The sequence below is a fragment of the Candoia aspera genome, chromosome 3, assembly GCF_035149785.1.
Source record: "Candoia aspera isolate rCanAsp1 chromosome 3, rCanAsp1.hap2, whole genome shotgun sequence".
NCBI classification, from domain to species: Eukaryota; Metazoa; Chordata; class Lepidosauria; order Squamata; family Boidae; genus Candoia; species Candoia aspera.
Window position 1 is genome coordinate 69,895,337 of NC_086155.1, and position 13,232 is coordinate 69,908,568.

Here is a 13,232-nt window from a genome sequence, read left to right on the forward strand (position 1 = left end):
CAGGTTCAGCCAATTGATTGAAATGATATGACATTGGTTCATGTGATGTGGTTGTGAGCTGTGGTTATTTTTTGGAGTTGAGTCATTCTACATACATTGTTCAGAAAGCCTCACTGGATTTCATAGAAGCTTGCATTCTTTTGAACCAAATATCAATGGCGTGGAAACCAAAAGGAAGACAAAGGAAATACTCTTTGGATGTTTTTATACAGTAGTTGCAAATATTATTAGGCTGGAAAGATGGCTACTTTTCAGTAGTTGGAAGAAGGTATCTTTTTTTCTGTAGTTGTACAGCATTTTAATACAGTGTATTTTGAGTTAGAAATGTCTGTCTTTTTAGAAACGTACACTGCTTATACTAGTATATATTTAAGTATACATTTTTTCTTATTCCTGAGTAAACTATGATATAAAATAAATATGTAAGAAAAACTAGCTTATGTTAGTATATATGTCAGTATATATGCTTTTGTAATTTATTTCCCTTTCCTTTCTACCCTTTGTTCTATAAAATATAGTAAAAACAAAAATTACTTAAGCACCATGAAATCTATACATTATATGCATTTTTATACTTACTGCCAGTAGCTGAAATAAATATTTCTTCTATGTAATTCATTTGTGGGGGAATTTGAAATCAAGGGAATTGCTGGTGCTTCTGCTAATGTAGATCAGCCTTTCTCAACCTTTTGACCCTGGAGGAACCCATGAAATATTTGTCATGCCTCAGGGAACCCCTTCATATTCAGGCTCAAATATAGGCCAGAGGTTAAAATATTACTATATTCGTTTCATGAGTAGGCCTGTATATACGCATCAACAGTGTTCTTAAACTGAAAATAAAAAATGGAAGTTACCTATTTAATCTGAAATTGCCTGAATTTGAAATAATTTTTTAAATAAATTGTGATCTCCCAGGAAACCCCTAGTGACTTCTCGTGGAACCCTGAAATCCTGGTTGAGAAACCCTGCTGTAGATTGTCAAGTTCAAGTATTCAAAAAGTTCATGGATAAATTTAGAGCACCGGCCCATGCTTATAATATATTAATTCTTGTACTATTAATATACTTGGCCAACATTTTAATGTTTCAATTATTATTTATTGTTTAAATTACATTACTGCTCGAAACAGTACAATTACACATATTGAAGTGGTTCTTCTTTCACCACAATCTAGCATGCACATTATTTTAAGCAATACATAGGCACTCACACTTGAGCAAGACCAAGCTGGCTGAGGAATTCCAGGAATTGAAGTCCACACGTCTTAAAGTTCCTGAGGTTGAGAAACACAGCTCTATAGAATCAGTAATAGACTGTTGAAAAACAGGAGCAGTACTGGATAAAATGGATTAGTATTCTTTTTATTCCCTCCAAGAAACTTAAGGCTGGTGTAGTTAATTTCCTCACATTTCCTTCTTTCCAGGAAAAGAAAGTACAAAGAAACCCACCCATCCTACCCCTTTTCTCAGTTGCCTTTTCTGTCCAATATTATTGGAGCAGATTATGAAATGGTGGATCATCTGCCACTTCACCCTCTCCCTTCTACCCTCTCTTAGAATTCCTCTCTGATTGCTCTCATTACATTTTTAAAACTGAAGAATAATTGCACCTTTCTTTCTATCATGTCTATAATTCCCATCTTTTGACATGCAGTATGATGCTGCAGTAGTTTTCCATTGCCAAAAACAAAAAAATTAAAAAATGAACTCTACCAAGTTATCTGATTAGTCATTCCAGATTTTTGTTGAATTTTTTTAAAATGATCATGAAATCTCCAGGTATTATTGACTTGTTCAGTAGAACAGTCCTTGCATTTCCTGTACCTCCAGAACAATTCTGGCAATAGAGTATACTCAGGAGATCTAAACAGCTATTTTCCAGAGCATGTATTTTTAACATATAAGAGTCTCTTGCCAAAATACGTGAATCCTATACTCCCTAGTTTATAGAATGTTTATGCACTGACTGTTTTTCCCTTTTCTTTCAGGAACAAATGTGTCAGCTACTGCTGATTTAATGCCTACATCATATTGGAACATGTCAAATGAAGTAGATAAAGGTAAATAATGAAAAAGAAAAAAAATGCCTTTCCAGATTTTAAGCACCATTTTGAAGGCTTCCTTGTTGTTTTTATGCATGGTGATATGCAAATCTGCTGGTAAAGTTAGAGGAAAAAGAGAAGGTTGGGACCAGATTATCATCTGATGTTCAGTCTGTTATTTCTGAAGTTGGGATTTCCCTTTTTACTTCAAGTAACACATTCCACATGTTTGGGTTTGTTTTTTTTTAAGTCAGGATGTGAATTATACCAGTTTATGACCTACCTGACATTTCATCTTTTGGCTCTTGGAGTCTGGATCCAACAGGAACAGGTTTGGTCTGGGTTGCTTTGCATGCAGATTTTGGTGTGAAATTTGGAGTGAAGGCATTGTGGTCTGGGAGAAGGAATGGCAAAATATTTTGGGATTTGTGAAAGCACTCATAAAGAACACTACACATAAGCACCAGTTTTAACTGTTGGGATCTAACCTGACTTTCTGGGTCTTCAAGCTCCTGGAATTTTAAGTTGCCTATCTATAATGAGCAGTTATAGCTCATTGATGGGCCAGCTCTGATAATGTTTAAGGACTAGATAAAATGGTAAGCTCTCTGAAGCTGTATTTTTCTTGGGGTACCCATCAGAATCCTATTGCCACAGTTTTCCTGTGAAATCTCATCATTGACAGCTTAGGCACTAAAGGGCTGGTCAACTTTTGGTCATTATTGGGATCTCTGTCTCCAGTGAATACACCAACCTCAGAAGTCAGTAGGACAAAGTCAGCAGCAACTATTACTTAAGTAGTAATTCCAGGTTATAATATACCTGATCCTTTCATGCTTTCCTCAGTTCTGGCATAAACTGCCCAAGGTTATCCACAGTCAGTCACATTGTTATCTCAAGAAGGCATTCAACTCCCTGCCACATGACTGGATAATCAAGTGCCTAGAAATAACGGAGTTAATAGAAACATCAGAAGCTTTGTGCAAAGATGAATGGCATAATGGAAGACATTGCTGGTCAATGATGATAGACTGGGAGAAGTTAACATCAAGAGAGGAATCTTTCAGGGAGACTCACTATCACCACTACTGTTTGACGTTGCATTGATTCCTCTGTCAACAATACTGAACAAGTCAGACCATGTCTATGAAACATCAAAAACATCTGCTAGGCTATCCCACCTCCTTTACATGAATGATCTGAAGCTGTATGGAAAAACACCATCTGAAATGCTCAACACTGTCCAAATATGCAGGCAAGATATTGCAGTGGAGTTTTGACTGGACAAATATGCCACCCTTACCATCAACAGGGTAAAAATAATGAAAACTGAAGGAATCAAAATGTCCTATGGAAATAACATCAAGAGGCTGGATGAACAAGATCACTATAAATATCTGGAGATCCTTCAGGCTGACAATATCAAGCATACTGAAGTCAAGAAGAAGGTTAGTAGTGAAGTGAAGAAGATCTTAAAGTCCAAACTTTACTTACCAAGGAGCATAGGTGGGTATAGAATGTTGCAAGTACACCAGACAGTTGAAGAAGAAAAAAGCATTGGAAGAATATCTGAAGGACAGTGAAGAAGATGCACTGAAGCTAGTACACCATGAAGGCTTACTGAATACCAAAGAGACTGATCTGGCTTATAAGAAAGACCAAATGAAGAATAGAAAAGAGACATGGTAAGGCAAAATATTACATGGCTGGCACATAAAGAACCTACCAGGCAAAGCAGATAACAACCAGACCTGGCAATAGCTAAGAGCAGGAAAGTTGAAGAAAGAGACAGAGGGGCTAATTCTGGCTGCATGAGACCAAGCCTTAAGAAAAAATGCATATAAAGCCAGAATTGAGAAGACAGCAACACACAGCAAATGCAACCTCTGCAAAGAAGCTGAAGAAACAGGGGACCACCTAGTTAGCTGCTGCAAGAAGATCGCACAGACTGACTACAAACAACGGCATGACAAAGTAGCAACAATGGTGCATTGGAGTATCTGCAAGAAATACCAGTTGCCTTCAAGCAAGAACTGGTGGGATCACAAAATAGACAAAGTAATAGAAAATGAAGAAGCCAAAGTGCTCTGGGACTTCAGAATTCAAACAGACAAGCATCTGCCACACAACACCCCAGACCTAGCAATTGTTGATAAGAAAGGCAAAAAAGTCTGGATAGTGGACATTGCAATATCTGGAGATAGCAGAATAGAAAAGAAAGAACTGGAGAAAATCACAAAATACAAAGACCTGCAAATAGAAGTAGAATGACTGTGGTGAAAGAAAGCAAAGGTAGGACCAATAGTAATAGGTGACTTGGGTGCAATTCCAAAACATCTGGAGCACTACTTGAACACCATTAGCATTGACACAATCATCAGTCAATTGCAAAAGTCAGCTTTACTTGGAACAGCTTACATCCAGCAATCCTTTAACACCATCAAACAACAACATCTGCCTCTTCTAGGTCCTTGGGAAGGACTTGGTAGGTGGATAAAATTGCCAAATCCGGTCTAAACATCTGACTGACTTTGTGACCAACCGTAATAATTAATAGCATTCTTCCTTCTATTTATCTTTTGTTATTCTTCTTGTCATGAGTACTGATGGTGAGCAGGAGGGGGCCTCTATCCAGGGGGGAAAATGCATGCGTAGTACTGAGGAGTTAAGCAGCCATTCAAAGAGACACAGATCAGACCCGCCTTAACTTTGGGATTTATCTGTCTGGGTTTTTCCCACACTTCTTCAGTTTGTTAGGATTTTCTGTCTATGTAGCAGTAATAAAACACTAGAGACCTATTCCTTGTCTCAGCGTGGTTCCTGGCTGTTAGGACACTTCTCAACTTTTTTTTTTATTTTTTACCTGTGTGATATCTGTAAATCCTATTGTAAGGGATTATTGCATTGAAGGCATAAAACATAGCCCAGGGATACTGATTGTCAGAACAATCTTACCAATCCTCCTGAATCTTATGGCCAAGTGTTAGTCTGTTATAAGCCCTCTATTCTGGGGTATTTATACAATTTATCCCCAAGCAAGGTACAGGTGGGCTTTTTTCAGAGCCTGCTTTTAACTCTTTTTGTTCTGCACTGTTGGTGAATAGATTTCCAAGAGATTTCTTATTGTCATAGCCTTTGCCCCTTGTGGCTCTAGGGAGGTAGAAACTTGTGCCCATATCGTTCGACACTGTCTTTATGATATTCCAAGACATGTTTTGTTTTCCTCAGTTATTTCCAAATTGGAGAATCATATAGATCAATTTTATATACCTTACCTTTGAAGGGATGTTAACCCTCACTTTCATTTCAGGTAGCAAAATACCTCAACTGAGCCACACAATTGCACAGAGTTTTGGTTTAGATGTGTTATTTTATTCCTCTGCAATAATTTCCTTGGTAATAGGTTTCTCATAATAATGTATTTTCTTCTCTTTCCTTGTAATGCTGCTCAAAGACTGCAATAAAGATGATTTAATTTGATTTGGCCCAAATTATTTTTTTTGACCTGTTTACCAAAAACAAAAAAGTACATTCATAAACATAGATCTCTGTTAGTCACTTATGGGATGTTACAGAAATACAGTTCCTAAGTAGTAAGTATTTTCCCTACTGGGCATGTTGGGGCTGGAAACTGAAGAGCAGAAACATCTGAAGGAGTCCCCATTCCTCACCCCAACCAGAAAGAAAAATAAAATAAATGTTTGTAATGTTTCACTTCCTGATTGTATGGATCTGATTCTTCTTGCATTCTCAAACTAATGAGGAATAGCAAGCTTATACTGTAGTATATGGATCACATTATGATCACTCTGTATGTAAGCTCTTTTGCATAGAAGATTCTTCAACTGTTTTTCCTACTTTGATCAAGAGTGTATGTTTTGTGAAACTTCAAAAAAAACCCATAACTTCTCAAACTATACATTGTAGTTACTGTTTCCTTTTTTTAGTGCTGCAATTTCATCTTCTCAGGGCTCAGTTTGAGGGCATAGAAGTTTAGCAGAACTTGCTATAGTTTAGGACTAATCAAATATTATCTGGGAATCACTTGTATAATTGAGCTCTGTGATTGGAAAAAATGGCATTATCAGTGTAATAAATAATCAGCTTTCCTCAAAAACTCAGTGGGATTATTTCTGAGTTGTGGTGACAGTCTTTAGATTAAGGTGTAATCCTGTATATACTTAACCTGAAAGAGTAAGTTTAACGGCATTTAAAGTTATTTGTGGGATATTCTGAATAAACAAGTATAGGATAGTGCACCTGGTTTTTGAGTTGATGATATCAGAAGTGTCAGCAACCAGGTTTTGTAAAACTCTAGTACAGCTTTCATGTGATGCCCTCCGGATTGCTGGACTGCATCTCATAATTTTCAGATAGTGCCCCAACTGAGAATGATGTGAGCTGTATTCCAGCATGTCTCAAGAGTGCCAGATAGCCTAAAGCAAGTTCTAGTGATTTTGAGATTTTTCTAGATTTATCTCATAAAATAATTGGTACATATGGTGAAAGAAGGTAGAATTACCTTAATGCACAGTTTTCATATTCATGCACAGTTTACAGAAAACATTTCCTCTTTGTTAACTAGGGATGTTCTACAGATTTAGAGACTATTAATGGACTAGCATTTTTTGAAAAATCTATTTGTGGGATCCCATGAGTAGCTGAGGACCTAAATTACTATGACTTCGTTTGAAAAATTTTTTAGTTACAGAACATTAGCTCTTTTGTTTGCTTTTTGGCTGATAGTGTATGTGCTTTTATTTGAGAATTTGTGTTTCTTCAACATTGGATTCATGAGTAACATAGGTGTGAAATGTGAAGGTCATACAACGAAAGTCACCAAAGAAATAGACCTAAGTACCATTCACCAGCCTGCTAAAGTGTTTCAGAAAATGTGCAATTTATTTTGGAATTTGCTTGATTCCTCCTACCACCTTTGTTTAAACTCCAGTGAAGATAATGAATGTCTGACCATTATATACAAGGTAACTATATATAATAACCCTTCATGGCTCATCCAGTTTCCTTGCTTTAGTTGAAAGATTAATAGATCAGTAGGCCAAGGGACGTGTTTTATTGTACATTTCTGTTCCAGATATCCTGACATTTCTGGTTTAAAAAATAGACCTTTAAAAGGCAAAGAAAGGGCTAATAAGAAGCAGATCATAAAGTGACTGACTAACTGCATATCTTTGACTTCACAACATTTATCTTTAACCAATAGATATCCATATAGGAACACACACACATCTCTACACATACGTTACTATGCAGTTTTTGTACATTACTGTTTATATTGTATGCTTACTTCAGTGATATCAAAATCCATGTTTTTATTCACTGGTTTACAAAATGATAAGGATTTTTGATTATTTCTTCCAAACCACTTATTTATAGCAAATAAAATATGAATTACTGTATAGCAATGTCTGACATTTTATGCATTTCTCTGGATAATGGTTTATTTTTCTTTTCATGATTTCACACAGGCTTTTCAAACTGCATGAATTGTAAATAACATTTTAAAAATAATTCTTTATAAATGATTTTGACCTCCTACTTAATCATGAAATACAATATTAAGTAAAGTTCAATTTTCCACTCAGCAGCTTTCACTGTTTCAGGGCTTTGGAAATTTAAAAATGAGTTCAGAAAATAAAGTGGTTGAAAAATCTAAAAACCATGAGTAGGTAGAGAAAATTGTCAGACACAGCACGCTGTCAGTAGAAAGACATGTTATAGCGACAGAGAAGAAGACTTGCTTTAAGAATGTAAGTTTACTTTGAGTTGAGCTTCGTTTGTGGTGACTTCCTAGACACATCAGTTCTTAATTGCCAAAAGCCTAGAGTATTTCTAATCTAGCATTTAATCACCTGGTGCCTTCTAAATGTTGTGGACCCCAATTTCTAGCAGTAAAGAATGTTCACCCTCTACAAATCTTGCAGCTTATCCTTTTTAATTAAGGATGTTAAAGGATAAAAAGAAAGGATCAGGGCAAGAGTTAGGGAAGTGATTACCACAGGGCAGGTGCAAGAAGATTCCTCATACCCGGCCTTTTAAAGTTATATCATAGATGGGAAGGGAGCAGAGCCTCTGCTTGGAGTTTATTTGATGCAACTGTATAAATCCATATGGGTGATCTGGATATACATTCTTTGGCCTTTAAAATGCAGAATCACAGCTAGAAGAAAGGCTAACCCTTAGCAGTCAGCCAGGGAAGTTTGTCTAGAAAAAACTGGGGAAAGAAGAAATATTGTTCTTCCTTTCAGCATTAAGGAAAGGAGTTAATTATTTAAGGAGTTGACTGTAAGAATACACATTGTTACTCATTTGAATCCCCTCAGTTGACTCTCACCTTATTGCCATCTCTGGATGGACTCCCTGAAAACTGATCACTTTTATTCCTGTAATACATTTATGCTAAGTGAAAGATCATGTCTTATGCTTGGGAATGGAATGAAATTCAGACCACAGGGCTACATTTAAAATTATATAAAGGGACTTCCATTTGTGCAATGTACTATCCTGCTCATGTCTCCCTCTTCATCCCATCCTACATATACAACATTCCAGAGCAGATCTGAGAAACTGAAGAAGAGAAACCTGTTTACCTATTCCACTCTTGGAATTGGGCCATCCAAATATACCATTGGATGCAGCCCCTGCAAGCATTAACAATTTAGACAGAAACACTTTAAGTCTGATGCAATGGTAACAATCTGGGTGCTCTTAGACCAGTTCTGCATTAAATACAATTAAGCAAGAGGCTGTTTGATCTTTTGATACTTTTTCATTTCATACACCTTAGCTTTGAGGCCGAATGATATAATGTTGTTTTGTTCTAATGTTAGATACTGTAATTGTGCCGTTTAAAAAACTACCAAGTTACTTGTTAAGGCATTAAAATTGTAATAAGGTCCAAAAGTTGATGCTTGCCTTGTTAATTCCCTATAGCTGATATAATCGTGCATTAACCACAACAATGGGAATACTGCACATGATGTCACACAAGAAATATTTTCTGGCTTGGGATGCATACTCACTTATGTGATCAGCATAGCAGCCTTGAAACTTTCATAAAAATGAATTATTCTTCAGTGAATACATTCAGTGACTACATTTAAGAATTTGGCCTGTATAGAATGAACTACTAAAATACTTTTTATGTCATTTTATTGTCTTTACATTCAGTACAGGTCACTAGAACATCTTGAAATCTGATTCAATTGCTTTTGATTTTCAAATCTTGGCAGATAATTTATTTACAGCATTTGTATTCTGCCTATGAGCATAGTCATATATAAAGTAGTGAAGTGTGCTTTTAGAATTTCCTTTTTTTTAAATAAGAACTTTATTAAGTTTGAAACAAAGATAAAAACTACAAAAAACAAACAAAAAACAAACAAAAAGAATCTAAAAGAGTGTGAAACACAAGAAAAAAGAATTTTGAAGATTACATAAAAAGGTGACTTCCGACTTTCAACAAGAATATAGAGCAATTTCCATAATCAATCCCTTGCTCTATATCAAGCCAAGATCACATTATTTCTATAAATCATTCCATTAGCACATTTCAAAAAACACTAAACACAATTGCTCCTTCCCTTATATTAAAAGAAAAAGAAATATATAAACCTCCAAATAAACTCCCCCCCAAATAACATGTATTTAATTATTTCCTTCCTACCACTATTCTATATATTTCTGTCCACTATAATAGAAATCAAATTATAAAAAAAAATTAAATTGTTTACTTTTATAATTAATAATACTATAACAATCTTAACCCTATTAAACCTAAAACCAAGCAATTATTATTATATCTTATAAATCTTAAAAATCAAACAAACCTTAAAAGCAATCCAGTAAATCTTAATCGAAATCATTAAAGAAAAATGAAGTAATACAAGCCTTAATATCAATCCAAATATACATTTTTAATTCTCTACCCCACCTTGAAATAAACCAAAGCATTTACATATCTCCATATTACAAGGAATTTTTCATACAGAAATGAAACTAATGAAACTACCCAACTGCCCCTCTTGGAAACTCAGACTTCTCAGCAAAAAACCTGCCATAGAACAGAGCCTCTTCTTTCCCATAACATTCCATTAGAAAAAAACAACAACAACTCTGCATTTGTAATTTGCAACTCAGACTGTCCCTTAACCCCTTCAACACCAAAATGTAATCGTCCCCTGGCATTTCAACAAAAGTTTCAATCTCATCGTCAGTAGAAACATCTCTATCTTTGTTAAAATCTTCATCTTCTTCAACAATGTCCTCAGCCAATTGACACATTGTAAAGCTGATATTTTCTGCAATGTCCTGAATATCTTGCAGAATAGCTTGACAGGTATCATAACAGATCTGTTCAAACTCACAAGGAAGCTCACAACAGAACTCTGAGAAAGTCTCCTTGAAATCCTCCATGTTTCAGGCAGTAGATTATGGTGCCCCCTAGATACTTGACTAGTGAGAGTAGGAGTTAATGAGTTAATGGAAAATCTCTGAAAGTTGTTGACATAAGAAAAAGTATGGTAACAAGCAGCTCCCAGGGAAAGTGGAAACAGAAAGCCGAAGATTCAAAACAGCAGATTCAACATGTAGAAAAATATTAAATCCTTCAAATTCGATACAAAAATAATAACAGGGTTATTATTATTTATTCTCAGTCCTCCTCAATATTGAAATGGGAAAATAAGCCAAAGCATAAAAAGATGTTTGAACAATTACTACCAAAAATAATGACAAGCACCAAGACAGATCGCTTCTCCTTGCTGTAGAAAGTCTCTCTTAGGGTACGAAATTTTAAAAAATATATATAAATTGGGTGATTTAGAAATGGGGTGGCTTGACCTAGTGTCTCATAAGGCTACAGCGTGGCTTGGAAATGACAACGTCCCGGCCTCCTGACAGCTCTTACCCGATCACTGGGAATGCTCTTTGCGATTCTCAGGCTTTGAGTTGCTGTTCCAGAGGGCAGATGGGATGATTCCGAGTGTTTTCTTTGTCTGTGAAATTGCTCTTGGGCTTCAAGAAAAAACCTGCCCAAGTCCAAACCCCCCCCCCCAAAATCCCCGCTGCTGTCAGTTCTATCTGCGGAGCTCACGGACACAGCTGTTCAGTCGGCCATGTCCACCAGAAGTCCTGCTTTTAGAATTTCCAGTCCATCACCCACATTGTATAGTTGGAATCTGACAGCCTGTTGGTTGTCTTGGTATATTAGCTTGGATAATGTATAAATGGTGAAACAAGCTCTCGTGCATTTTTACAATTTTCTTTATATGTTTAATTGAGATTTTTGATAAAATAGAACTAAACTTGCAAAGCAAAACCAGTGGCTAGTTTTTTTCCTATTCAGAACATTCATTGTTAGGCTTCATATGAATTGCCAAATAACCAAAACAGGTTAGTTCTGATCACAATCCCCAACCCATTCATGGGAAGACGTAGAGTGAAATCCCCACCTAGGCATAAAGCTTGGTGATCAGTTTTGGGCCATTTGCCATCACATAAACCAACTTGCCTTAGAATTAAAAACCATGTGTACTGTCTTGAAAGGAAGTGATAAAAATAAGAAAGGAACATCAAGCATCTCTGTGGTGCATTTTCTTGATGTAGGCCTTCTCCTCATTGGATTATAAAGTGCTTCATTAGAACAATATGTGGGGCAAAGTTAACACTGCAATCCTAAATATGAAAGTTCACTCCTAAAAAAATGCATGTATAGGACTGTCTTCCTAAACCTGATTGGTTTGTACTGTAAATTCTCTAACTTCCTAACATTTTTGGTTTCAACATATCTGGAGAATATCAAGAAAGGTAAAGATTTCAGCATAAGATTGTGTAGGTTTTACAAATGTGATCGTATAAAAACAAAATTCTCCATTAATACCGAATTCTTATAGAGCTTTTAGAAACAGAAACTAAAGTATAAATATCCAAACTCTGTTCTGAAATTTAAAGGTTTTAATGGGAAAAATACCTAAATACTGCTTAGAGCAATGAAAAAAAGTTTCCTGTTTAACAATGTCAAGATGTAAAAGTTGCAAATAGGTACAGTATAGGTATACATATTATTCCATATAAAGTGTATGTTGTATATAAAAGCAAACCTGTGATTATTCCATCACACTCACTCACACATTTACAAACAAGGAAAGTTGCCCCCAAAAGCTGATTTAATATTTAGGTTTTATATTTTGTGTCTCCAGTTTGTACTCTTAAGCTCCTGAAGGTGACTTATAATCTTCAGTATTTGCATTGGCATCCAGTCAAAACCAGAAACATATTTAAGACTGAGTTTTCCAGATATTATCTCAAGTAATTTAAAAGTTCATTACAGGGCACCCACTAGGCCTGCTACAGTCAAGGTCTGTCAGCAAATTTCAGTGGCTACAACTAAGGCATTAAAAATAACACTTTGTAGGTTAATACTTGACATTCAAAGTTTAAGACTGGGAGAAAATTGTTTTAACAAATTAAAAGATGCAATTGCCTGTTACTATATTATGTCTGGTCTAAAACCAAAATTTTTAATATTAAAAAGTGTTGTATAAAACTATTTTTGGTAAATAGCAAGTCTCAAATGAAGGCTGATGTGTATAAAAACTGAAGGCTACTTCTGATTTATGGTTACGGTCCTTAAATCCACTGAAATAAGGTCTTATTGAAGGGAATGAGAGTCTTGGTAGAAGAATATATAAATTGAGATAGGATTTAGTTTTGCAACCTATTTTCAACACCAGAGTTGATATCTAATTTAGGTAAATCAGTTTTACTGTTACTCTAGAATTGTCAAGTCCAATAGTACCTGCTGTCATGTTCCCCGTTGCAAGGCATAAGTGCATCACAACGGGGAACATGCACATCAGGAAAGAGGAAGGGAGAACCATAATCCCTTAAACACACACATCATCCCTTAAGCACACAAACCCACAAGTAAATCACCAGGACAATAGAAGGGCACCTCAGACCGGACCTGGAGACCATCAGCAGATCGGAGGAACTCCCACCCATTACCCCGGGGGGACGCACCTGCACCGGACGAAGGCAAGAAGACAAAGAGGATCGTCGGAGATCGCCCAAATCACCCATCACCGAACCCATTACCACGCTAATCCCCCATCCAGACCTGGCTTGGGGGGACAATAGGGGGTGGAGGGGGACAAGGTCCGCCGC

General features: G+C 36.2%; 1 protein-coding gene across 1 annotated transcript in view; it reads left to right on the plus strand.

Moving 5' to 3' along the window:
- ROR1 (receptor tyrosine kinase like orphan receptor 1) overlaps window positions 1–13,232 on the plus strand; it is a 195,872-nt gene that overhangs the window by 130,159 nt on the left and 52,481 nt on the right. Inside the window, exon 2 of the mRNA XM_063298074.1 lies at window positions 1,992–2,063. Coding sequence (XP_063154144.1) covers window positions 1,992–2,063 — 72 coding nt within the window. The remainder of the gene's footprint in view (window positions 1–1,991; window positions 2,064–13,232) is intronic.